This window comes from Mobula birostris, chromosome 2, assembly GCF_030028105.1.
Source record: "Mobula birostris isolate sMobBir1 chromosome 2, sMobBir1.hap1, whole genome shotgun sequence".
NCBI classification, from domain to species: Eukaryota; Metazoa; Chordata; class Chondrichthyes; order Myliobatiformes; family Myliobatidae; genus Mobula; species Mobula birostris.
The window spans coordinates 58,446,310-58,472,652 of NC_092371.1; the positions used below are offsets into that span (position 1 = coordinate 58,446,310).

The 26,343-nt window shown below is 39.4% G+C and overlaps 1 protein-coding gene across 1 annotated transcript in view; it reads left to right on the forward strand.

Moving 5' to 3' along the window:
* Positions 1–26,343, forward strand: part of tm9sf4 (transmembrane 9 superfamily protein member 4) — a 59,693-nt gene that overhangs the window by 19,993 nt on the left and 13,357 nt on the right. Inside the window, exons 7-14 of the mRNA XM_072241576.1 lie at positions 9,420–9,538; positions 10,307–10,418; positions 15,552–15,622; positions 18,469–18,601; positions 18,690–18,771; positions 21,590–21,665; positions 24,533–24,616; positions 25,715–25,890. Of these exons, the coding sequence (XP_072097677.1) occupies positions 9,420–9,538; positions 10,307–10,418; positions 15,552–15,622; positions 18,469–18,601; positions 18,690–18,771; positions 21,590–21,665; positions 24,533–24,616; positions 25,715–25,890 (853 nt within the window). The remainder of the gene's footprint in view (positions 1–9,419; positions 9,539–10,306; positions 10,419–15,551; positions 15,623–18,468; positions 18,602–18,689; positions 18,772–21,589; positions 21,666–24,532; positions 24,617–25,714; positions 25,891–26,343) is intronic.

A 26,343-nucleotide genomic window follows, 5' to 3' on the forward strand; every position in this document is an offset into this window, starting at 1 on the left:
GTCCCAGAACAGATCCTTGTGGGACACCACTAGTCACAATCCTCCAATCTGAATGTACTCCCTCCACCACCACCCTCTGCCTTCTGCAGGCAAGCCAATTCTGAATCCACCTGGCCAAACTTCCCTGGATCCCATGCCTTCTAACTTTCTGAATAAGCCTACCGTGTGGAACCTTGTCAAATGCCTTACTAAAATCCATATAGATCACATGCACTGCACTACTGTCATCTATATGCCTGGTCACCTCCTCAAAGACCTCTATCAGGCTTGTTAAACACGATCTGCCCTTCACAAAGCCATGCTGACTGTCCCTGATCAGACCATGATTCTCTATATGCCTATAGATCCTATCTCTAAGAATCTTTTCCAACAGCTTTCCCACCACAGACGTAAGGCTCACTGGTCTATAATTACCTGGACTATCCCTACTACCTTTTTTGAACAAGGGAACAACATTCGCCTCCCTCCAGTCCTCCGGTACCATTCCCGTGGACAACGAGAACATAAAGATCCTAGCCAGAGGCTCAGCAATCTCTTCCCTTGCCTCATGGAGCAGCCTGGGGAATATTCCGTCAGGCCCCGGGGACTTATCTGTCCTAATGTATTTTAACAATTCCAACACCTCCTCTCCCTTAATATCAGCGTGCTCCAGAACATCAACTTCACTCATATTGTCCTCACCATCATCAAGTTCCCTCTCATTGGTGAATACCGAAGAGAAGTATTCATTGAGGACCTCGCTCACTTCCACAGCCTCCAGGCGCATCTTCCCACCTTTATCTCTAATCGGTCCTACCTTCACTCCTGTCATCCTTTTTTTCTTCACATAATTGAAGAATGCCTTGGGGTTTTCCTTTACCCTACTCGCCAAGGCCTTCTCATGCCCCCTTCTTGCTCTTCTCAGCCCCTTCTTAAGCTCCTTTCTTGCTTCCCTATATTTCTCAATAGACCCAGCTGATCCTTGCTTCCTAAACCTCATGTATGCTGCCTTCTTCCTCCTGACTAGATTTTCCACCTCACTTGTCACCCATGGTTCCTTCACCCTACCATTCTTTATCTTCCTCACCGGGACAAATTTATCCCTTACATCTTGCAAGAGATCTCTAAACATCGACCACATGTCCATAATACATTTCCTTGCAAAAACATCATCCCAATTCACACCTGCAAGTTCTAGCCTTATAGCCTCATAATTTGCCGTTCCCCAATTAAAAATTTTCCTGTCCTCTTTGATTCTATTCTTTTCCATGATAATTATAAAGGCCAGGGAGCGGTGGACACTGTCCCCCAGACGCTCACCCACTGAGAGATCTGTGACCTGACCCAGTTCATTACCTAGTACTAGATCTAGTATGGCATTCCCCCTGGTCGGGCTGTCCACATACTGTGACAGGAATCCATCCTGGACACACTTAACAAATTCTGCCCCATCTAAACGCTTGGAACTCAGCAGGTCAGGCAGCATTTATGGAAATAAATAAACTGTAAATGTTTCGGGCTGAGATCCTAGATCAGGACTGGAAAGGAAGTGGGAGGAAGCCAGTATAAGAAGTTGGGGGAGGAGAAAGAGAACAAGTTAGTAGGTGATAGGTGAAGCCAAATGGGTGGGGGAAGAAAGGAGGAAGAAAGAAGCAGGGAGGTGATGGGTGTAAAAGGTAAGGGCTGGAGAAGAAGGAATATGATAGGAGAGGAGAGTGAACCATGGGAAAAAGGGAAACAGGAGGGCACTGGGGTGGGGGGGGGAGATGGGGTAGCTGATAGAGAGGTGAGAGGGGAGCCAGAGTGGGGAATGTAAGAAAATGGAGGGGAAACAGGGGGAAAATTACCAAAAGAGAAATTGATGTTCATGCCATCAGATTGGAATCCACCCAGATGGAATATGAGGTGTTCCTCCTCCAACCTGAGAGTGGCCTCATCTTGGCAGCAAAGGAGGCCTTGGGCCAACGTGTCGGAATTGGGATTGGAATTAAAAAGGTTGGCACCGGGCCATTCTGCTTTTTGCAAATGGAGTGAAGGTGCTTGACACACACTCTTGTCCCACAGTCTATGTTGGCTCTCACCATTGTAGAGGAAGACACATTGGGAGCACTGGATACAATCGGCGACCCCACTAACAGTGGAAGTGTGGCCTCACCTGGATGGACTGTTAGGGACCCTGAATGAAGGTGAGAGAGCAGGTCAATGGGCATATGTACTCTGCTTGCAGGGATGTGCCAGGAGGAGATAAGTGGAGTGGGACAAATGGACAAGGGAATCATAGAAACATAGAAAACCTACAGCACAATTCAGGCCTTTCGACCCACAATGCTGTGCTGAACATGTACTTACTTTAGAAATTAACTAAGGTTACCCATAGCTCTCTGTTTTTCTAAACTCCATGTACCTATCCAGGAGTCTCTTAAAAGACCCTATTGTATCCGCCTCCACCGCCGTCGCCAGCGGCCTATTTCATGCACTCACCACTCTCCGTGTTTTTAAAAAAAAACTTACTCCTCTGTACCTCCTTCCAAGCACCTTAAAACTGTGCCTTCTCGTGCTAGTCTTTTCAGCCCTGGGAAAATACCTCTGACCATCCACACGATCAATGTCTCATCATCTTATACACCGCTGTCACGTCACCTGTCATCCTCTGCCACTTCAAGGAGAAAAAGCCGAGTTCACTCAACCTATTTTCGTAAGACATGCTCCCCAATCCAGGCAACATCCTTGTAAATCTCCTCTGCATCCTTTCTATAGTGTCCACATTCTTCCTTTAGTGGGGTGACCAAAACTCCAAGTGGGTCCTGATCATGGGAGTGGAATCATGGGAAGAGTAATCTTTGCGGAAAGTGGAGAGGGGAACTCCGTTTCCCTTACACCGATCAGTCCAGCGGGGGTGCCCTCTCTCGCCGGCCCTTTTTGCCCTTGCGGTAGAGCCCCTTGCCCTAAAAATAAGAAGTCACCCAAATATTCTGGGTTTGAAAGTGGGAGGCATTGAAACACTTATTAGTTTATATGTTGATGATGTGATACTCTACTTACAAAACTCAGAAAAGTCAGTTCCTCTTCTAGATATAATCCCCTCTTTTAGCAGACTATCGGGATACTCAATCAATTGGACAAAAAGTGACTTTGTGCCCCTCTCCAATGACTACACACGGGGTTTTTTGGAAAGTGTCCCTTTCAAAGTAGTTAAAGATCACTTTACTTATCTTGGCTTGACAATCCCCAAAGATCCTAAATTAATATTCAAATTAAACTTTGCGGAGTTTATTTCAAAACTTCAAACAGAATATAGAAGTTGGAAAACCTTACCTCTGTCCATGATTGGTTGTATAAATTCAATTAAAATGGTTTCCCTTCCTAGGTTTCTCTATCTTTGTCAAAATCTCCCCATTTTTCTTACATCAGCTTTCTTTAAAGAATTGGACTCCATAATATTGTCTTATATCTGGAATTATAAGAATCACAGGATTTTGAAAATTCATTTACAAAAGCCCAAGTCTGAAGGAGGGCTGGGATTACCTGTATTTAGACACTGTTATTGGGCTGTCAATGCTAGGGCTTTAATGTTTTGGCAACAGGGGGCTCCGGATAACCTAGCCCCTGGGGCTCCATTGTGGCTATGGATGGAGTCTAACTCTGTTGTCAATTCCTCCTTGCCAGCCATGCTGTTCCCTAAGTTAGAGAAGCCTGGGACTTCAAAAAAGTTTGAGTTTTGTTTTGAAAAATTCCATCAGAATTCTAAATCAGATTAGGAGCGTTCTGAATTTACCAGAGACCTCTGTACAAACACCAATCTGTTTCAATCACTCCTTTCTACCCTCATAGTCAGATAAAACCTACCATGCTTGGAGGGAGAAGGATCTAGTTTCTATTGAAGACCTGTACATAGAGGGACGATTTGCAACACTTAGTCTGCTGAAAGAGAAATTTGAGCGGCCTCATTCGCACTTTTTTCGTTACTTACAAATTAGACACTACATTCAATATAAGATTTGTAATTTTGAAATCCTTCCAAGAAATGTATGTTTTTTGATATTCTAAAGAACCCTCCTGACTTCAGGCATCTCGTTTCTAAGTTTGTATATTTGTTTGATAATTACACTGTAGTATTTACTGTGAAGATTAGAGATGCGTGGAGAGAGGAGTTGGGCATTGAATTATCTGAAGCTGCCTGGGATAAGTGTTTGTCTATGATATAGGCTTGCTCTGTTAACAGCAGGCACCAACTGATCCAGTTTAAAGTTGTCCACCGTCTCCATTACTCTAAACTTAGATTACCCTTCTGTCTCGCCAATATGTGATGCTGAGGGACGGAAGCTACGTTGTCACACACCTTTTGGTTTTGCCCATTACTGATTGGATTTTGGTCCAAAATATTCGACTGGTACTCAAATGCCTATAAAAGATCCTTCCCCTTGGAAGCTGGTCTCTCTATATTTGGCTGCTTGCAATCTACTATTTGTTTCCCTGCAGCCATACAACAGTCTCTGATGCTGGGGATGATTGTTGCCAAAAGACTTATCTTGAGGGAATGGAAATCACCTTCTCCCCCTTTCGGAGATGGGTGGCTGATATGATCTCAGTCATACAGATGGAGAAACTTAGGTTCTTGAGAACCAATTCAATTAAAAAATTTTCGGCTATCTGGGATCCATTTCTTGCCTACCTGGACGAAGCCGGGGGCGGATGAGCAATTTCCCACCAGCTGGTTTCTCACGGCCCTCATTTGAGATTTAATGTTTAGTATTTTTGAGCACTTTGTATTATAGGCATCCCTCTAATGTTATATCTCTTTTTTTTGCTTATTTTATTTTTATACATGTCTGAGCTGGTATGTTCTTGTTGATTTCATTGGTTCTTTTTTTGAAAATTTTGAAAATAAAGTATTTTTTAAAAAGTTAGTCGTTTATTTACTTTTCACAATTGTTGAGCAGAGTTTAATAAATATTTATGTTTGTTTATATTAAAAAAAGAAAGTGGGTAGTGGTTGGGGGGGAGGTAAAGATGTGTTTGGTAGTAGCATCCCATTGAAGATAGTGGAAGTTCAGCTCAGTGCATCACTGGAATTAGCCTGTGTTTATTCTTCTCGTTGCCTCAGTAAAGCAGCCAGCATAGTCAATAACTCCACCCATCTCAGACATTCTCTCCCCCCACTCCCACCCCCCCAATCGGACAGAAAATGCAAAAGCTTGAAAGCATGTACCGCCATGCTCAAAGATAGCTTCTGTCCTGCTGTTATTAAACAACTAAATGGACACCTTGTATGATAAGGTTGGCATCGCGGTTTACCTCTTTATGATCTTGTACTTTATCGCTTCCTGCGCTGTACTTTTTCATAACATTTACACTTTATTCTGCATTCCTTTTGTTTTACCTTATTCCAACTCAATGCACTGTAATGATTTAAGCAATGTGCAAGATATGCTTTCACTGTGTCTTGGTATACAGTGCTTATAAAAAGTAATCACCTGCCTTGGAAGTTTTCACATTTTAATTGTTTTGCAACATTGAATCACATTGGATTTCATTTGGCTTTTTCGACGCTGATCAACAGAAGAAGACTTGTGTCAAAGTGAAAACAGATCTCTACAAATTAATCTAAATTAATTACAAATATAAAACACAATTATTGATTGCGTAAGTAATCGCCCCCTTCAAGTCAGTATTTAGTAGATGCACCTTTGGCAACAATTACAGGCTTAAGCCTGTGTGGATAGGTCTTTACATATGTGGACACTGCAATTTTTCCCCATACTTTACAAAACTGAACAAGCTCTGTCAGATTGCATGGGGATTGTGAGCGAACAGCCCTTTTCAAGTCCAGCCTCAAATTCTCAATTGGATTGAGGTCTGGACTCTGACTTGGCAACTCCTGGATATTAACTTTGTTTTTAAGCCATTCCTGTGTAGCTTTGGTTTTATGCTTTGAGTCATTGTCTTGCTGGAAAACAATTCTTCTCCCAAGTCACAGATCTCTTGCAGACTGCATCATGTTTTTCCTCCAGGATTTCCCTGTGTTTTGCTGCATTCATTTTACCCTCTACTTTCACAAGCCTTCCAGGGGCTGCTGTAGTGAAGCATCCTGACAGCATTATGCAGCCACCACATGTGCGGTGCTTGGCTTATGCCAAACATAGCGTTTAGCCTGATGGCCAAAAAGATCAATCTTGGTTTCATCAGACCATAGAACCTTTTTCAGCTGACTTCAGTCTTCCATATGCCTTCTGGCAAACTCTAGCTGTGATTTCATGTGGGGGGGTTTTTCCCAACAGTGGCTTTCTCTTTGCCACTCTCCCATAAAGCAGCCAGGCAACAGTTGTTGTATGTTCAATCTCTCCCACCTCAGCGATTAAAGCTTATAACTCTTCCAGAGTTGTCATGGGTCTCTTGGTGCCCTCCCTCACTAGTCCCCTTCTTGCATGGTCACTCAGATTTTGAGGATGGTCTGGTTGGTTGTGCCATATTCTTACCATTTCTTGATGATTGACTTAACTGTATTCCAAGGGATATTCAGTGAGTTGGAAATTTTTATGTATCCACCTCCTGACTTGTGCTTTTCAATAACCTTTTTGCAGCGTTGCTTGGAGTGTCCTTTTGTCTATGTGGTGTCGTTTTTGCCAGGTTACTAACACACCAGCAGTTGGACCTTCCAGATACAGGTGTATTTTTTTGAAACACTTTGACTGCACACTAATTATGTGACTTCTAAAATCAATTGGCTGCACCAGTAATAACTTGGTGTGTCATATTAAAGGGAATGAATACTTAGGCAATCTATTATTTTGTGTTTTATATTTGTAATTAATTTAGATAACTTTGTAGAGATCTGTTTTCACTTTGACAATGTTGATCAATGTCAAAAAAGGCAAATTAAATCCACTGAGATTTAATGTTGTAAAACAAAACATGAAACTTCTTGGGAGAGGGGGTGAATAATTTTTATAGGCACTGTATGTGACAATAATAAACTAATATCAATTTTTTTCACCTGATAAAGGTGTCTAAGATGATGAGAGGCATTGATCATGTGGATAGTCAGAGGCTTTTTCCCAGGGCTGAAATGGCTGCCACAAGAGGGCACGGATTTAAGGTGCTTGGGAGTAGGTACAGAGGAGATGTCGGGCAAGTTTTTTTACGTAGAGAATGGTGAGTGCGTGGAATGGTCTGCCGGCAATGGTGATGGAGGCGGATATGATAGGGTCTTTTAAGAGACTTTTGTCATGGAGTTCAGAAAAATAGAGGGCTATGTAATTTCTCAGGTAGGGACATGTTCGGCACAACTCTGTGGGCCGAAGGGCCTGTATTGTGCTGTAGGTTTTCTATGTTTTCTAAGTAAATCTCTGGAAAGTGCTTGCTGGATGGCAGGAAGGGAGGAGGGATAAAGCAGTAGTTGTGTCTCCTGAAGCTGTATCAGATTGACAGGAAATGGATACTGATGGCGAATGAACAGCTGACTAGAGTGTATTGGAGGGAATAACCCCATGTTCCTGTTCTCATTCCCCAATTTCTCACTTAGAACAAGCTTAGTGTCTCCTTTCATCATGTCCTTGTATCCCATCTAGCATCCCCATTTGATGAATCTTCCCACATATTTCAATGCCTTCATTGTGAAGCTGCCACTTCATCTGGCATGGCTTAAAGTTTCAGTATGACTGTGAGGGAGTGGGATGCAATAATTTGCTCTTTCTCTGATGTGGGTGTTCTCCTTTTTTCCATAACTTGCTGATTTCTATGATTTTTCTGGAAGGGTGAGAGAGTAGTAGATTATCTTGTAATTTACAGTGCCCATAAACCTATCAAGTTGTGCATTTTTTTGAATGTGTAGAGAACCTGGAAAGTCAGGAAAATACAAATCTTGGGTGTTAGGAGGCAGCGGCTCAACTAGTTATGCCATAGTCATTGTGTACCGTTATTCTGACCCATAAAAAGAACGCATATTATCATTTATTACAGAGAAAGATAAATGAATTAGCAACTAAATTGGAAAACAAAATTTTAGTTGGTAATTCCTGAATGCTTTATAACCATTCGGTGCAAGATTGACATATATGCTATGTTGCTAGAGGTTCTTTACTCCAGATGAGATCTTAAAGTAAGACTGTGTGCTAGTTCAGCTGAGGATTGGGGATGTATTGCAATCCTTTTTGATATTCTGTTATGTCCTAGCCCATGTATTTCTTTTCATGCAAGTTAATAAAATAATTAATTATTGTGAAATTGTGTTCTGGATCATAATGATGCTGCTGCTTGGGAATAGCGCCTGCATTCTTTTACTTTAAGGTGTATTGTTAAGATGGTCAGTTGTACTAAATACTACTTGCTAACCCCATCCCTCTCAAACATGTAGGTTTAAGACTCATAGTGTTAGAGAGATGAATTTCTTCAGTGCAAAGAGATTTGTAAACATTTCAAATAAGATGCTATCCTAGAGAGAAAAACTAATTCATAAGTGACCATAATACTAAAGCACAATTGTTTTCAGCATTTAATTGCACGCCCTTACACTTCCTCCCTTACCACCATTCAGGGCCCCAAACAGGCCTTCCAGGTGAGGCAACACTTCACCTGTGAGTCGACTTGGGTGATACACTGCATCCGGTGCTCCCGATGTGGCCTTTTATATATTGGCGAGACCCGACGCAGACTGGGAGACCGCTTTGCTGAACATCTACGCTCTGTCCGCCAGAGAAAGCAGGATCTCCCAGTGGCCACACATTTTAATTTCACATCCCATTCCCATTGTGACATGTCCGTCCACGGCCTCCTCTACTGTAAAGATGAAGCCACACTCAGGTTGGAGGAACAACACCTTATATTTCGTCTGGGTAGCCTCCAACCTGATGGCATGAACATCGACTTCTCTAACTTCCGCTAAGGCCCCACCTCCCCCTCGTACCCCATCTGCTGCTCATTTTTATGCACACATTCTTTCTCTCACTCTCCTTTTTCTCCCTCTGTCCCTCTGAATATACCTCTTGCCCATCCTCTGGGTCCCCCTCCCCCCCTTGTCTTTCTTCCCGGACCTCCTGTCCCATGATCCTCTCGTATCCCCTTTTGCCTATCACCTGTCCAGCTCTTGGCTCTATCCATCCCCCTCCTGTCTTCTCCTATCATTTTGGATCTCCCCCTCCCCCTCCAACTTTCAGATCCCTTACTCACTCTTCCTTCAGTTAGTCCTGACGAAGGGTCTCGGCCTGAAACGTCGACTGCACCTCTTCCTACAGATGCTGCCTGGCCTGCTGCGTTCACCAGCAACTTTGATGTGTGTTGCATAAATTTCAAGCAGTTTCTTCTTGTAAGAATACAGTCTCCCATGGTTGGTGCTTTATGGTCTAGGTATTTTGTCTCATTACTTAATGTGATTCAGACTATTTATTCTTTGAACATTAATTGTAAAATCAAACTGAATTGTTATTTTTCACATTTTACTCCAGATCTAAAAACTGATGAGAATGGAAACTGTATTCTACCTGAGGCTGCAGGCTCTCTTCCCCAAGAGATTGATCCCAACAAAGAAAATGATGTGCTTTTTACATACTCAGTCCGTTGGGAGGTGAGCATAATGTTAGAAATCAATGGCCAGTATGGAGCCCTTGATGCAGTCTGTCTTGCATCATGATCACTGATTTAGTGATTCAGTTTTTAAAAAAAAACAAGATAGGCCATTTCAAAACTCTCTGTATCAGCAAGAAAGTATAAATTAAATAATATTGTGGAAAGTTGTAAAGTAAATATCATTAATGGTAACTTTGTTGTGAAAATTAATTGGGTTATTTTGGAAAGGAAATCTGCTCTTTCTCCTTTTTGACTCACAACAATGTGATTGACTCTTAGCTGCCCTTTGAAATTGGTTGGTTAGCCACTCACAATGTGTTAGAAGCAATTAGGAATGGGCAGTGCAGTGATAATGATAACATGCAAAGAGAAATGAATTATTTCTGCAGCATTTGCTCTGACTCATCTGCTTTTAATGGGATGACTCCAAACTTGGAATTATTTGGGAGGTTTTGTCGGTTTAAAGTCTGAGCCTTAAAATTAGAGGAATATGAACCACAAAGTCATGCGTGCTTATTTCATTTATGACGCACCAGAAAACATCTGCTTTTGTTTGTATGTATGAACATATGTCAACATGACCCGAAAGTCATCTTGCAATTGACTTCTGTAATGCTAATCTGGTCCCTGGTTATTGTAAAAAGTTTTTTCAGACTTTGCAATAGAACGGTCACAAGTTAAAATCCTTGATATCAAGTTAAAATCCAGTCAGTTTATATTGTAATAATGTACAAATTTTTACATAATTTTCCACTTGTACGTTTAGAGTAGTCCTATTAAATGGGCATCTCGCTGGGACACCTACTTAACCATGAGTGATGTACAGATACACTGGTTCTCAATTGTGAATTCGGTAGTTGTAGTCTTCTTCCTTTCTGGTGAGTTGATTATTGTTAAGTTATTTAATTTTGTGGAAGAAATTATTATCTATCTATCTGTCTTGGGAGATATTTCCATTTATAGAGAAGTCCAAAACTCAAGAGTTATAATTATAAGATAAACGCTACTAAAAATGATGAAGAATTATGAATGACCTCTTTAATGAATGAATAGTTAAAAATTTGAACTTCCACAAGGTAGGTTGGAAGTAAAAGATGTGCTTTCATATAAAAGGAAACAACCTTTGAGTCAATTAGATGAACATGGGTGTGAGAGGATTTATGTCCAGTGTTGGTCAGTTGAGATTGATGGTTTGTTTCCATGCTGCATTCCCCATGTTTGTGAAGAGACTGTGTATCTATTTGACAATTAAAATTAAATTACAATTAACATATTTATAAAAGCAGCAGATTGGTTCTGAGGAACTTACGACATTTGCATAAAATATTTTGGTTTATCACATGGCTATGATACGTGTGTCTCCTGCACTTGAACTAAAAAAAAAAGCGTCTTTTTATAGAAATGCAATTTCCTAAGCGAGAAAGATTGCACCTACATTTTTTTTTAAAACAAAAGTATCATAAAATTCCAGGAGACTATTTGGAGGTCCTAATGTTGATGTTTGGGCATTCACCATGGGTCCGATCCTTGGATTCACTGGAAAATTTATTATCCTACTATGTACTATCTAAAGTGAAGTGTATTAAAAGTATGTTGGAGTATTAATATGAATAACATCCAGTAGACAGAGAGCTTGTTAGACACCACCAAAGTTCTGAGCATTCCGGATTAACAGTTTTGCTCTTTTGAGAATACACTTGTGGAATATTTCAGATTGACTCCTCCACCTAATTTTAAAAGTGTGTTCCGCTTTTGCTGGCTAGTCTGTTCTTCGAGGCTTTTCCTAGGAAAATTCTGCTGCCAGTGCTGGCCATTTGCCATCATGAATTTCAATTAATACAATGTGGTCTGTCAGAAAGCGCAGACACCAGCAGTGGTTGGGTCATTTCAGGTCATATGGCAGCAAATGCATCCAGCCGCATACTCTCAAGGCAGCCATTTCAAAGGCAGCATGAAACAGGGAAAACAAACAACACTACATGTGCCTCCCATTTTCCAGTGGATGTAGTAACTATCTACTCTTGACAATGCCATTAAGATCAGTGTTAGCACCTTTTGAAAGTGGCTTAAAATACAATCCAAAGTGCGGTAGCCTGTTTGTATCAGTACAGGAAATTCTTGTCAGTGAAACACTGCAATTTCCTGATATCTTTGCTGTTGCTTCAAAACACACTTGAAAAAAGATGGCAAAATATTATGTGGAGAAGAGGAATTTCTAATGTTTTTTAACAAAATTAATCACTACCAACCCCTAATAACACCAAATGATAGGAAGCAAATTTATATCACAGGAAGAGAGCTTTTGGTATTTATACTGTAATGTTTTAGATCCTAATCCAGTTAATAGTTAATAGAATGAGGTTGTCTGCTTCCACCACCATTTTCCAAATGGTGAGTATGAGTCCTTCACTGATCTAAACTCCTGACCTTTCATCCTTTTTAAACCCTCATAATTTTGTACAGTTCAATTTCCCATCAGTCTCCTCTCTCACAAGGCAAAGAACACCAATTTAATTGATCTCTCCTTGTAATTTGAATTCCCTGTTATGGCAATGCTCTTTTAAATCTTCTGTGCATTCTAATTCATGCAGTCACATCTCTCCACCTTCTATGGCAGCTGAAACTGCATGCAGTACTCCAGCAGTTGGTGTTTTCTATCATTGTGGTATGACTTCCCTTCAGTTATAATCTATCCCTCACCTAGCTTATCTATCTTGCTGCTTTTAGGAGACCTTTTTTTCTTTGGGAATGAGAGGCAACTTAATAGAGGCATACAAGATGACAAGAGGCATAGTATGGGCAACCAGGGCCTTTTTCCCAAGGCAGCAATAGCTAACATGAGAGGATATACTTTTAAGATGTTTGGAGGAAAGAATGGGGGTAGGATTTTTTTTCACAGAGTGTGTTAAATACATGGAATGCACTGTTGGGGGTGATGGTAGAGGCAGCGATATTAGGGACAATTAAGGGGCTCAGGCAAGTGAGTGAAAGAAAAAAAAAGGAGAGCTATGTGGGAGGAAAGGATTAATTTGATGATGGAGTAGGTTAAGATGAAGGGCCTGTATATTGCTGTACTGTTCTATGTTTGCCTTCCTACTGTATGTGGAATTCTATAATCTTGTCAACACTATTCCCTGCAGGATTGTCAGCAGTACTTCCTACCAGACCCTCAGCTATAAGATCTCTTATTAATCCTTCCACATTACCTATGACCAAATCTAAAATAACCCATTCCCAGCTAAGATCCACAGTAAATACCCCTAAGAAGCAACCTCTGATGCGCTCCACAAATTTCCCTTCCTTTGCCACCTTGTCAATTTTATTAGTCTAATCAATACCCAGATTAAGATCATCCATAACAATTCGTTTCCTCTTTGTATGCCATTTGATATTTCATAATTTATGCCTTGTTGTACTGTGAGACACTTAGCTATTGACTGTTCTCGCATCTTTTCTTGCTATTCCTTATTTTCACCCAAATCGAAAGTACATCTCAATCCACTGCATCTATATCACTATTCAGCAATTCATTAATACCTTTCTTGATTAACAGTGCTCCCTACCTCTTTTTCCTATTTGCCTATTTGGAGCGTCAAATTATTTGGAATATTGAGTTGTCAATACTTGTTAAATGTTTCTACTACGTGGCACTTTTATATCTGTTTATGATGCAAGTTCACAATCGTCACAATTACACCCTGCATTCAGATAAGGAGCCTTTAGTTTTTACAGTTTTTAATTTGGGTTCAATTTCTACCACGCTTTTGTGTTTTCCCTTTTGATTTATTAAATCTCACACCACATTACTTGAACTGTTTCTTTCTCCCAACCCACCCTCACCTCTCAAACAGGCCCACACGCACAATTAGTTTAAAGCCATGGCTATGAGCCAAGTTGCACGATTTACCATGACACTGGTCCCAGTAGTAGAGTCCAGGCGAAGCAGGTCCCAATTCAACAACATATTTTTTATATTGCCCTTTTATAGTGACCCATGAATGGAAGTCCATTTCTCCCTCACTCATTTTTAAGCCATATGTTTACTTATCTAATCTTATTTATCGTCCATATTTTTTGTGTGTCTTGTGTAATAATCCAGTAGTTATTATCTTTGTGATTTTTTCTATTTTGTCATGAGCTGTTAATAATCCCTTTATTAAAATCACCTTCCTACACCTATTTTGACTATATAGACCGTGACAACTGGATTCTCTTTCTCCCACTCCAAGTTCTTCCCAAGTTAATGTCAGTTGAATGAGACATATCCATTCTACATTGGAAACACCCAATAAGACAAGTTCTCCTCTAGAACTGCCTAAAGAGCATTCCTAATGAACTCTAGAAGAACATGGCTCTGTACCTTCATAAATGTGAGTGTTGAGGACAGGAGTTAGGATGTTATGTTGAAGTTGTACAACACATTAGTGAGGCCAAATTTGGAGTTTTGTGTACAGTTCTGGTCAGCTACCTCCAGGAAAGATATCAGAAAGACTGAGAGTATAGAGAAAATTATCAAGTATGTTGTCAGGACTGAGTTATAGAGAAAGTTGAATAGGTTCAGACTTTTCCTTCAAGTGTAGGAAAATAAGGGAAGATTCAATAGAGGGATATGAAATTGTAAGGGGTTTCGATGGGGTAAATACAAGCAGGCACTTTTCCACTGGGGTTAGAACTAGAGGTCATGGGTTATGGGTGAAGGGTGAACTATTTTAAGGGGCCTCAGGAGGAAATACTATGCTTCGTTTAGGTGGTGATACAAATGTGGATCAAGCTGCCAGTGGAAGTGGTGGATGCAGGTTCAATCACAACATTTAAGAGTGGTTTGGATAGATATGTGGATGGGAGGTGTATGGAGGGCCATGGTCCAGGTACAGGTCAACTGACAAGGCAAGATAACAATTCAGCACAGAGTGGATGGACCAAATAGCCTTTTTTTGTGTTGTAGTGCTCTATGACTCTGACTCTATAATGGGAATCTTCAGAAGACTTAGTCTTGTCCCAAATATCCGTGTGTTTGTGGATGTGTGCAAATGTTTAATTACTCATTCTTTCCTTGGGACCAGTATAGTTGGGATTGTATCCATGATGTTGGAACAGCAATTGATATTGAAGCAGCACATAGAATTTTTATTTAATGATTAAGCTATGCAGACAGGATGGTCTTGCTTTTTCACAGTTAAAGTTTTATGGTTGTGCTGATTCTGCCAGTCACTTTTATCATAGAATTGTATAGCACAAATTAGCTCTTCATCCACATCCATATTAATCTTTCTCCCTGCCTGCACTAATCCCACTTTTTTATATCAGATCTATATTCTTAAATGCTTTGCCTATTTAAATATCTGTAAATGTCACTTAATGATTATATTCATCTTCATCTGTGGCATTGAATTCTGAATATTAACCACATTAAAAACAAAATTTTCCCTCAAATCCCCTTTAAAACACCTTTTTACCCTAAGCTATACCCCTTTATTTTTGATAAACCTACCATGGAGGAAAAAGGGCCTGACAATCTACCCTGTGTCACTTTTAATTTAATTTACATCCATTCGACCCCCCCCCCCCCCCAGCCTCAGTTTACCCCAGAGAAAACAAACGCTGAAGATCTAATCTCTCTGAAACTGAACTCCTCCATTACAGGCAATATCCTAGTGAATCACATATGTACTCTCTCCAGTACAACTCACTTGGTGCTGTAGTGTAGCACCAGTACCTTGAACATCAACATCGTTATGAAATGAAACTCATTTGCTTTTTGATACATTTCCTCTATCTGCTCAGATGTTTGAATTTTGAGAAGTAGCTATCAAGAACAAGTTTTACAGATAATCATTTATTAAAATCCTATGTAATTTTCCCACATACTCTTAGAGAAGCACAATTCCATCTCTTGCTACTGCCTTGGTGTGATCATTGAGCTAAAATTAAAGCTCTACTCCAATAGTCTTTAAAAATATTAACATTAACTTCCATAAAGCCATATTATAAAAGTTTTCTTCTTTCCTCAGGGATTCTCAGCATGATAATCATTCGAACCCTCAGGAAGGACATAGCAAACTACAACAGAGAAGATGACATTGTATGTATTTTTCCCAGTGATCTAAAATTGAAGGTGACTGGGAATAGGAGTTTAAATTGTTAGTGTTTGCAAGGAAATTCTTTCCTTGCCTTGATTTAGGTTTAAATTTTCATTTTGCATATTCCATTCTTGAGAATATGGCTTTGTATATAAAATTTTCCATACAGTATATTGCATCTTTATGCCAGAGAAGAAATCTATGATTCTTTTGCATTTTGGTACCTCTTACTTAAATCTTATGTTATTTAAACTGAATTTAAAAAATTAAAAAAGCCTTTAACAGTTCTTAAAGCCAAAAAAAACCAAATTAAGTAATAAGGTCACCTCCTATTTTTTTAATAACATATAAGGCTTGCACTTTGTCTCTTGTTTAGATTATTTACTGAAACCTTAGTTGTGATTCTGTTAGAGTTGTAGACTATGTCCTCATTGCTTTCACAAGACATGACTGATTTTCCGTGCTCTGAAAATATCCACTATATTTCTAGAGTTCTAAATTGGTCCATTGCAATCTGCAAAACTCATGTTTTACTTAAATTTTGCCATTTCATTTTATATTCTTCCAAAGATAGTGGGAATGATGAGCCTAACTTATTTTTTTCCCCTAAGAACTGATGTGGCTTCCAACAAATAAAAGAAAGTTTGTGATGCAACAAACTTAAATCATTGAGCATAGCACTTTAAAGCTTATTCACTGAGTAAACTGTCATAAGAAAAACAAATTCTTTTCAAAATCAGCAACGCAACTCTTGCGACAAAAACCACTGCTCATCAAGTTCAGGAGACTTTTACAGGTGATTATGGTTTCAGTTTTATTCATTATTGTTCAGGTAATGAAATAAGCTGCGCCTTCATGCAGTAAGACCTAGTCAAAATGCAAGCATGAACTAACTTATGCCAGCAATGTTTTTACCACACTAGTCCTTGGAATGGTCATCTCAGTTTGACATTCAATGGAATTACCATTACCAAATCCTCCATGCCAAGCATTCTTGGATCATTTGCTAGAAACTTAACCAGATCATCCAGTTAGGTATTGTGGCAACAAGATTAGTTAGGCATTTGGTATTCTGAAAATACTTTGTTACCTGTTATTTTTTTTCCCCAGCATTTCCACAAGGAATTTGGCAGGATACAAGATTATCTACTAGTCTAAATATGACCAGTTCCAAAAACATTTGAAGCTTGATGCAACTCAGCACATATCAGCCATTTAATTGGCATCTGGTTCCACCGTTCTGAACATTAACGCTTTCACTACAGACAAACCACAGCTCCAGTGTATCATCTACAAGATGCACTGTTGCAACAATACCAATCAAACAGTGATGTGCCAGAAATGCCTCTACCTGCAAATTGTTCACCAAATCACTGCACCTGATCTTTCCTTCATTGTTAATATGTCAAATTTTAAAATTCCTTGCATTCATTGTACTGTTGGGTATTTTCAAAAACTACAGTGATTCAAGAAGACTTCTTGCCATCAGCTGGTCAAGACTGTTATTGCAGGCATTAAGTTCTGCCATCTCACATGAGTGAACAGAAATAATTATGTTGAGAAATGTGTCAGGAAATTAACTCATCCTTGTCAAAAACAATGAAATGGCTCAGTAGATATGTTAACATTAAAATTTCTCTCCAGCAAAAATACTTGCGCAGTGAGAAATCATCAAATTAATACATAATTCCAGAACTGCACAACCACGGAGTATTGGTGTAGAGAGTGAGAGTGAGAAAATCAAGCACTAATGTTCTGAGTCAGTGGGGAAAATTATCTGCTAATTCTGCCTCCTTTTGCCTGACTAGTTGAGTAATTCTGCTATTTCTTGTTTTACTTCGGATACTTAATACAATATATACAGCTTTTACTTTTGCTAAGTCACCACATCCTCTGTGTACTTTGTTCCTGTGGATCCTTTTGGATTTCTGCCCTCTTATTTGGTTTTCTTTCATGTGCCGTGCTGGTTACTAGATGACAAACCATTAGCTATCTAATTTCATGATATACAACGAATTTCGGTTAATTGGGCCATTGGTTAATCAGGGGATCCACTTGTTTGGGAAAACTTTTTAAGAGAGTGAAAAGAAAATCAAGCAAATAGCTGGGATTCCCTTTGTTTATTTGGAACACTATACTATTTAGTTGGGACAGGAGAATGTTGCCAGTTTTTAATTAGTGTCATCTGGCCGTTAGTCGTGACACCGTGCTTAAAGTGAAGTTTTTAAATAGCCTCACTTGCGTTTGTTTGTGATCAAAAAGCAGTGATTTTGTCGCTGATAGTTGGTGAATAATGAGCAAAGACAATTAAGAACTCTTTTGCTCACTGCGGTTTCAAGCATTTAGGCTTAGTGATGCCAGAAACAGCTGAGAGTGAAAATGAAATAATTTCACTAGTTCAACAAGTTAGAAACTACAAAGAATTTGAAGGTATTGACAATCATCTTGAATGTTACAATAAAAATGAAGATTTGGTGGATGCAATCGTCAAAATTTATAGTCGATCAAAAGAATACAGCAGCGTACAATGGATGAATTCCTCCATTGATAACTGTTAGGAACTAGTACATAGTCTTATAGTACTGTATTAGTTTTAATAGTGTTCTAATTTGTTTTGTACTTAATTTAAATACATAAGTTGTTACTCAGTTAAACAGTAGTTTGTATTGTATTTGATACTTTTTTAACTATTTCCATGAAACTTCGGCTAATTAGAGCATTTGTTTAATTGGGCCAAAATCTACTGGCCCCGATGTGTCCCAGTTAACCAAAATCCACTGCACTTTAACTTAACTAGCATCTCAAATACAAAGTTCACCAAAAAAAAATTTATGTTTTATGTTCTTAGGAAGACACGATGGAAGAATCTGGTTGGAAGCTAGTCCATGGTGATGTATTCAGGCCACCACATTATCCCATGATTCTCAGCTCTCTTTTAGGATCTGGGATCCAATTATTCTGCATGATACTAATTGTTATCAGTGAGTATTTGAAATCAGTTACTTTCAAAGTGGAAACAGACAGAATTTTATACACTTTCTCTAATACAGTATATATATTCATTTTCAGTTGTTGCTATGTTAGGAATGCTGTCCCCATCCAGCAGAGGGGCATTGATGACAACTGCTTGTTTCCTCTTCGTTTTCATGGGGTATGTTATTTGATATTTTTTTAATTATGCAACTTTATCAGTTTTTTTTCATCTTTTGTTTCTGTACATAAACAGATTGTCAGGCAGATGAAAGGCCAACTATTCAATATGTGCAGGGTCATTACAAAAATTAGATTTTTGTGGTTCCCTCTTCTGTCTCTGAGGCTGCTTTTAACTGAAGAAGAGTCTTCTCCTGAAACATCAACTCTCTCTTCATTTCCACAGATGCTGCCTGACCTGCTGAGTTCTTCCAGCATTTTGTGTGTGTTGCTTTGGACTTCCAGCATCTGCGGGCTTTCTTGTGTTTATGCTTTTAACTCGGGTTGCTTCACTTTTATTTGCTAAGTGAGAAGCTGGCTTTAAAACTTTTTGCTGAAACCCATCAATAGAGATTGCACTTAAGGTATTTCATTTTATAAAATTATCTAGCATATGCTCGGCGCAGCAGGTTTGTAGCACGAGAAAATACATTAACCATGGTTCAGGAAGAAGGAAATTATTACAGAGGCATCTGTATAGAAGTCTCATCTGTGGAATAAATAAGGCCAACGTAGGAACTAGTAGAATTTAATGTGTCCTTGCATGAGGCATGATGGAAAAAAGTATAGTCAAGATAGCTGTGGAAGTCTGTAAAGGATTTTTCACTAATCCAGATAGAGACAGATCCAGAAATTGAATAATCTGTAGGAGGGTAGATTGGAGATTGCCAGCAAAAGTAATGAACTTTTAAAGTTGTTTATAAGTGCAGACATTTATTTTGCCTTTCTTCCTATTCTTCTTAAAAGCATTTCATAAAAATGTAGTCCAATTCTCTTGTGAATGTCGAGTTGTTAATGTTTTCCTTGTACAAAACTTACTGAGAATTGGAATATAGTTCTTGACATGGAAATTCTCTGAAAAGGAGAAAGTGGAATTGAATGAGTGTATAAGATAAATATGTGGCTTTTATAGTGAAGTGAGATGAGGTGAAGAGAAAGATATTACCATGATAATTCGATGGCATGTGTTAACTCACCAGAATTGTTAGGGGAAATGGAAATAATAGCTTGTACTTGAATAGTGTCAGTAACATAATATGTTTTAAGTCTCTTGACAAGATGATTTTCAACAAAATTTCAAGTATTTATTTGTTGCAAGATATGGATGTCTCTGACAAAATCAGCAATTTATTCAAAAGCAAAATGATTTTTTAAAAATCAGCTGCATCTTTGAGAAGAGAGGGTCTCCACTTAAAATGTATACATCATTTCAGACTGGAGACTCTGGTTCTGATGGCAGGTTTCAGACCCGATATGTTGACTCTGTTTCTCCTCCCGCTGATGCAAACTGTTTGCAGCAGTTTTTTTGTTTCAGATTTTCAACATTTATAGTTCTTACTTTCTTCAGGATTTTGTACATTCTTTCAACTTGGACTATGATTTGTAGGCCATTTCAGAAGACAGTTACGGCTTAATCATATCATTTATTCAGGAGCCACATGTTGGTTGGATTGGATAAGAACAGCGTGTTTCCTTCCTGAAACACCTGGGTGAATAATAGGGGTTTTACAGTGAGTGGCTGATACTGAGACAAGATTCTTTTAAATTCCTTATTTATTCCTGGCTGCAAAGGTGAGGTTCACTTGTCTAGGTGTCTTGATATGAATCTAGCAACAAAATCACTATACACAGTTTCTTGTAGCATGGTGACACTAATGAGGTTCCAGACAGATTTTAATGGGCTTTATAAGAAGGAAAGGTTAGGGAGGGAATTGCAGAACTTGGTCCTTGGTAGCTAAAGGCGCAACTCCTCATGGGCTATTAACATCAGGATGTGCAAGAGGCTAGAACTGGAGATGTGCAGATGTGATGGTAGTAGTGCTGGAAGAAACTTAGAGGTGCAAAGGTCAGAATGAGATTTTAAAACCAGGAAATAAGGTTATTAGGCATATCCAGTAGTGAATGAATGGGGTTTGTTGCAAGTTGGGATACAAGCTGCAGAGTTTTAGATTACTTGAAGTATCAAGAGGAAAAGCTGGGATATTGAATGATGAGTAAGGAGACAGAATAACGAGATCCATAATAGCAAGTTTGAGACCATGAGCTCCTTGCACTTGGGTTGCAATGAATCAGCAGTTGCTTTCATAGGGCAATGTGGAAAAAATATAGGACAAGTGTAGAGAATTGTCCATGATTATCTTATGCAGGATGACCTTTTGTACTAAAAATATGTTATTAAATGGTCAAACCAGTTTTCTGCTATATCCCTAAAAATCAGCATAAAGAGAACCGATGAAAGCTGTTCCAGAAGAATGCCATTATGAAAAGTCATGATGTCGATTGCAGCATTTACCTAAAGATGGAGTCTACTAGCTGCAGAAATATCATGAATGAAGGAGAAAAGAGTAGGCAGATAGGATTTTACTAGGTGAAATGACCTGGCATTAGTTTGTCTGGACTGGATTTGCTTTTATTTTCAACTTTCAGTCCTATCAAGGATAACAACCAGGCATTCAGGGTAGGCTCATAGATGAGCAGTCTTCTGCAAAAAGAGCCCATACAAGATTTTTTCAACCAAGATTTTGGTTGGGTGCGGCATTGAGACTTCTTTCCTACATGAATTGGACCAGAAATTCCAGGTCAGGAAATGGCTTTCCAGTAAGTGCAAGTCATCTGGAAAGATCCTGTTGGCTTGGTTTGTCAACAGTGCAATGGCTAGATGAATTTTTGAGATTTGATGTGAGACATGTTAATGTAGTTTTATACCTGTCCAGCAGGATACTGAGGGGATTGTATTTATTAGTTATTTAATATTAAAATTTGTCATCTTTTCCTTTCAGGTTATTTGGTGGTTATTTTGCTGGTCGTTTGTACCGCACTCTAAAAGGCCATCGATGGAGGAAAGGTGCTTTTTGTGTATGTACATTTGTCTGCTCTTATTTGATACAAAAGTTCCAAACATTTTAGTTATTTTTCAGGGCATTTTAACTGATGTAAATTTCTTATGAACTGGTTCAATGTTAATTCACTGTGCTCTTCAAGGATGATATAAACTTAAGTAAACATGATCTTCAACAGGAACCTACCACTAAATATATCTTCCTCTCCCTCGCCCCCCCCCCCCCCCATCCCGGCATTTCTCAGGGATTGCTCTCACTTGTCCCTTCCCACTGATCTCCCTGCTGGCACTTATCCCTGCAAGTGGGTCAACACTGGCACACCTCAGGGGTGTGTGCTTAGCCCACTGCTCTACTCTCTGTATACACGTGACCATGTGGCTAGGCATAGCTCAAATACTATCTATAAATTTGCTGATGAACAACCATTGTTGGTAGAATCTCAGTTGGTGATGAGAGGGCATACAGGAGTGAGATATGCCAACTAGTGGAATGGTGCCACAGCAACATTGTGGCACTCGACGTCAGTAAAACGAAAGCTGATTGTGGACTTCAGGAAGGGTAAGGTGAAGGAGCACATACCAATCCTCGTAGGAGGGATCGGAAGTGGAGAGAGTGAGCAGCTTCAGGTTCCTCGGTGTCAAGATCTCTGAGGATCTAACCTGGTCACAACATATAATTGTAGTTATAAAGAAGGCAAGACAGTGGCTATACTTTATTAGGAGTTTGAAGAGATTTGGCATGTCAACAAACACACTCAAGCTTCTATAGTCGTACCGTGGAGAGCATTCTAACAGGCTGCATCACTGTCTGGTATGGAGGGGCTACTGCACAGGACCGAAAGAAGCTACAGAAGGTCGTAAATCTAGTCAGCTCTATCTTGGGCACTAGCCTACAAAGTACCCAGGACATCTTCAGGGAGCGGTGTCTCAGAAAGGCAGCGTCCATTATTAAGGACCTCCAGCACCCAGGGCATGCCCTTTTCTCACTGTTACCATCAGGTAGGAGGTATAGAAGCCTGAAGGCACAGGAACTGCTTCTTCCCCTCTGCCATCTGATTCCTAAATGGACATGGAATGTTTGGACACTTTTTAATATCAGTATTTCTGTTTTTGCACGTTCTTTTAAATCTATTCAATATACGTAATTGATTTACTTGTTTATTTATTATTATGTTTTTTTTCTGCTAGATTAACTGCTGCTGCTGCTAAGTTAACAATTTCACGTCACATGCCAGTGATAATAAACCTGATTCTGATTCCAAAGTGCTACACCTGCCCCTACACTTCCTCCCTCACCACTATTCAAGTCTCCAAATAGTCCTTCCAGGCAAGGTGGTACTTCATCTGTGAGTCTTTCGGGGTTATCGACTGCATCCAGCGCTCCTGGTGCAGCCTCCTCTACATTGGTAGATGGGGACCACTTCATTGAGCATCTTTGCTGCATCTGCCACAATTGCAGGATTTCCTGGTGGCTACCCATTTTAATGCTACTTCCCATTCCTATTTCAACATGTCAGTCTGTGACAGCCTCTATGGTCACGATGAGGCCACTCTCAGGTTGGAGAAGCAACAGCTCATTTTCCACCTCCAAACTGATGGTATGAACATCAATTTCTCTTAACTGATGGTGGTTTCTCCCTCTCCTCCTTCTCTTTTTTTCCTTTCTCCTTTCTAGCCACCCCTTTAACCATTTTCTTCTTGCGTGTCCATCACCTCCCTCTGGTGCCCCTCCTTTTCTTTCTACCATGGTCCACTGTTCTCTCCTGTCAGTTTCCCCCTTCAGTCCTTCCCTCTTCCACTTGTCCCCTCACCACCTTTTACTTCATATCTTCCTCCCCCACCCACCTATCTTCCCCCTCACCTGGTTTCACCTATTCTTGCCAGTTTGTACTTCTTCCCTTTCCCCCACTTTTCCAGCTCTTCCCCCTTTCCATTTCTGATGAGGGGTCTCAACTGTTCATTCCCCTTCATAGATGCCGTTTGCCTTCAGTTGCTTTCAGTATTTTGTGTCTGCGCTCTGTTTTTTCAGCATCTGCAGAATCGCTTGTGTTTATAAACATGAAATTTTGCAAAGTTTACCTTTTATTGTTGAAAGTTATTGGCAAATTCCATTTAGAGAGTAGGCTTCAACGGTGCAAGAGACAAGGCTTCAGTTGACAATGTGCAGTAAAATTAAATGAGAGAAGGTAAAGAGAAATTATCACTACAATAGTCAAATGGCATGTGTTAAACTTGCCAGAAATGTTAATGAAGTAATCATTTTGGGATAGTGGCTTTAATTGAACAATAATACCTTTTGAATAGTGCCTGTAATAAACATTACAGCATTTCACATGGAGGTCTAGATTTTCTGCTAATATCTAAGAGTCCTAATAATTATTCATTAAAAATCAATTGTAATTTATCATTAGTACAGTACTTTATTTTAGGTATTTTTGCCTTGGGCGCTGGGATTAAAGTACCTTGTGTTCAAAATAAAAATGTAAAATCTAACTGCTGAAATGTGTTCTATGTGATTGGTTAGGGACTTTGACTAGAAAGTTATTCTTGTGAATAAAAGCAACAAATAAAGTTTTACAGTTTATCCTTGTTAGCCTAGTTATTTTCTAATCAGCTGGATTATAAGTAAATGCTTAAGAATAGGATTTCAAATGACCATAGGTATTTTGTGCAGAATTACTAACTCAAATTTATTTTCTGGGAAAAGACAGACAATAAATAGATGTTTCAGCGAATATGCCTATGAACTCAAAGGAATAATACCTAGCTCAGTAAAGCAGCAAGTGCTTCGGGGCTAGGCTTTTACTGTGCTACATCAAAGAAATAGTGAGCTTAAAATGTTTTACTGCATCCCTATAGTTAAATTGTGTTTTCCTCTATACAGACTGCTACACTATATCCTGGCATCGTGTTTGGACTGTGTTTTATCCTGAATTGTTTCATATGGGGAGAACGTTCATCAGGAGCTGTAAGTATTAATATGGTTTAATTGTAATTAGATTATGTCCAGAATAATTTTTCACAGCTATTCACTGTGATAGTCTTGAAGGTTTATGAACAACTGTTTATTTATGAGAAATCTCAAAGTATGAAATTAGGATACACTATCCCTGCCTTCCTGCCCTCTGGGCTATCCCATACTGCTGCCTCTATGCAGGTCACATGGTGAAACAGCAAATTAAGGCATGGGAGAGCAACAGGGTAGAAGGGCCAACAGCATGCTGTCCAATAAGATAGGAGTGAGCATGAGAAATAGGAGCAGGAGTAGGCCATCTGCCCCATCGAGCTTGCTCTGCCATTCAATAAGATCATAACTAATCTGGCCTTGGACTCATCTCCACCTACCTGCTTTTTCCCCATAACTCTTAATTCCCCTACTATGCAAAAAAAAAAATGAAATTAAGCAGCAAGCTGCCCTGTAGGTCGGGATCAAGGGAGCATTTGTATGATATGAGTTCAGACATTGTGTGACCCTGCAGGGTGCATGTGATGTAATGCTGCAATATGTGTTCACTTTAGGAGTGCAGACAGAAGATGTACACCAAATGATGAAGGCTGACAGTAGAGCCAAATACTGCACTGAATTGTGTTCACTGTTATTGCCTCTTTAAATATAGTAAAAAGAACAGTGCTGAGATTGTCTGAACTTTATTCACAAATGGTATGCATTTTTTTGTCCTGTCATGAATAAAATTTCAATATCTGATTTCTTGTAGAAAACTGATATAGTTAGATATTTGTTCTTAAATGTATAATACTGAGGAATGAAAAACACTTTGTCTGCAAAGCATCCTAAGTTTTCAGTTAAGGCTTTATTTTGCCTGATGATCATCTGTGTCTGCTTCTGATTTCACAAAAGTAAAATGGGTTTCGTGTCTTCCAGTTGGTTGTTGAAAACTATAAATGTCGATTTATACAATAAGGGGGTCATAGCATAATTTTATAAGGTTAAAGTTTGCAAATGCTCTTAATCATAACTGGACATTTTATTTTCTAGATCTATTTCTTCATTTTTATGGGAACCTTTATCTAACAGTTAATGCTATTTTGTATTTTTATTTTAAAGGTTCCCTTTCCTACAATGTTGGCTCTTCTTTGCATGTGGTTTGGCATTTCCCTCCCTTTAGTCTACCTTGGCTATTATTTTGGTTTTCGAAAGCAACCTTATGACAACCCTGTGCGCACCAATCAAATACCACGTCAGGTCCCTGAACAGAGATGGTACATGAACAAATTTGTTGGGTAAGTTATAGATTTATAACATTTTAGATGGTATAAAGTTCTATAATAATTTGAAGTTTTATTGAATATGTGATCTGTCGTTCACCGGGTCCTGATACATCTTAAAAAAAAAACAAGGACAGAATACTGTTTCTGGTTTTAGTTCAGCATTCAGCACTGTTGCACAGACCTTGGCAAACAACTCCTATTCTTCAGTCTAAATACGCTACTGTGCTACTGGGTATTGGATTTCCTAATGAACAGTCCTCAGATAGTCACAATGCAGAACCACTCCTCCCATTCCATCATCATCCTCAACGCAGGCACCCCTCTCCCTCCCCCCCCACCACCCGAGTCGAGGCCTGGTGCCCACCAGTAATTAATGTCAACAAGACAAAGGAGATGGTTATCAACTTCAGGAGAATTCACACCACTCACATCCCCCTTTATGTTGGTGGCACAGCAATGGAAACT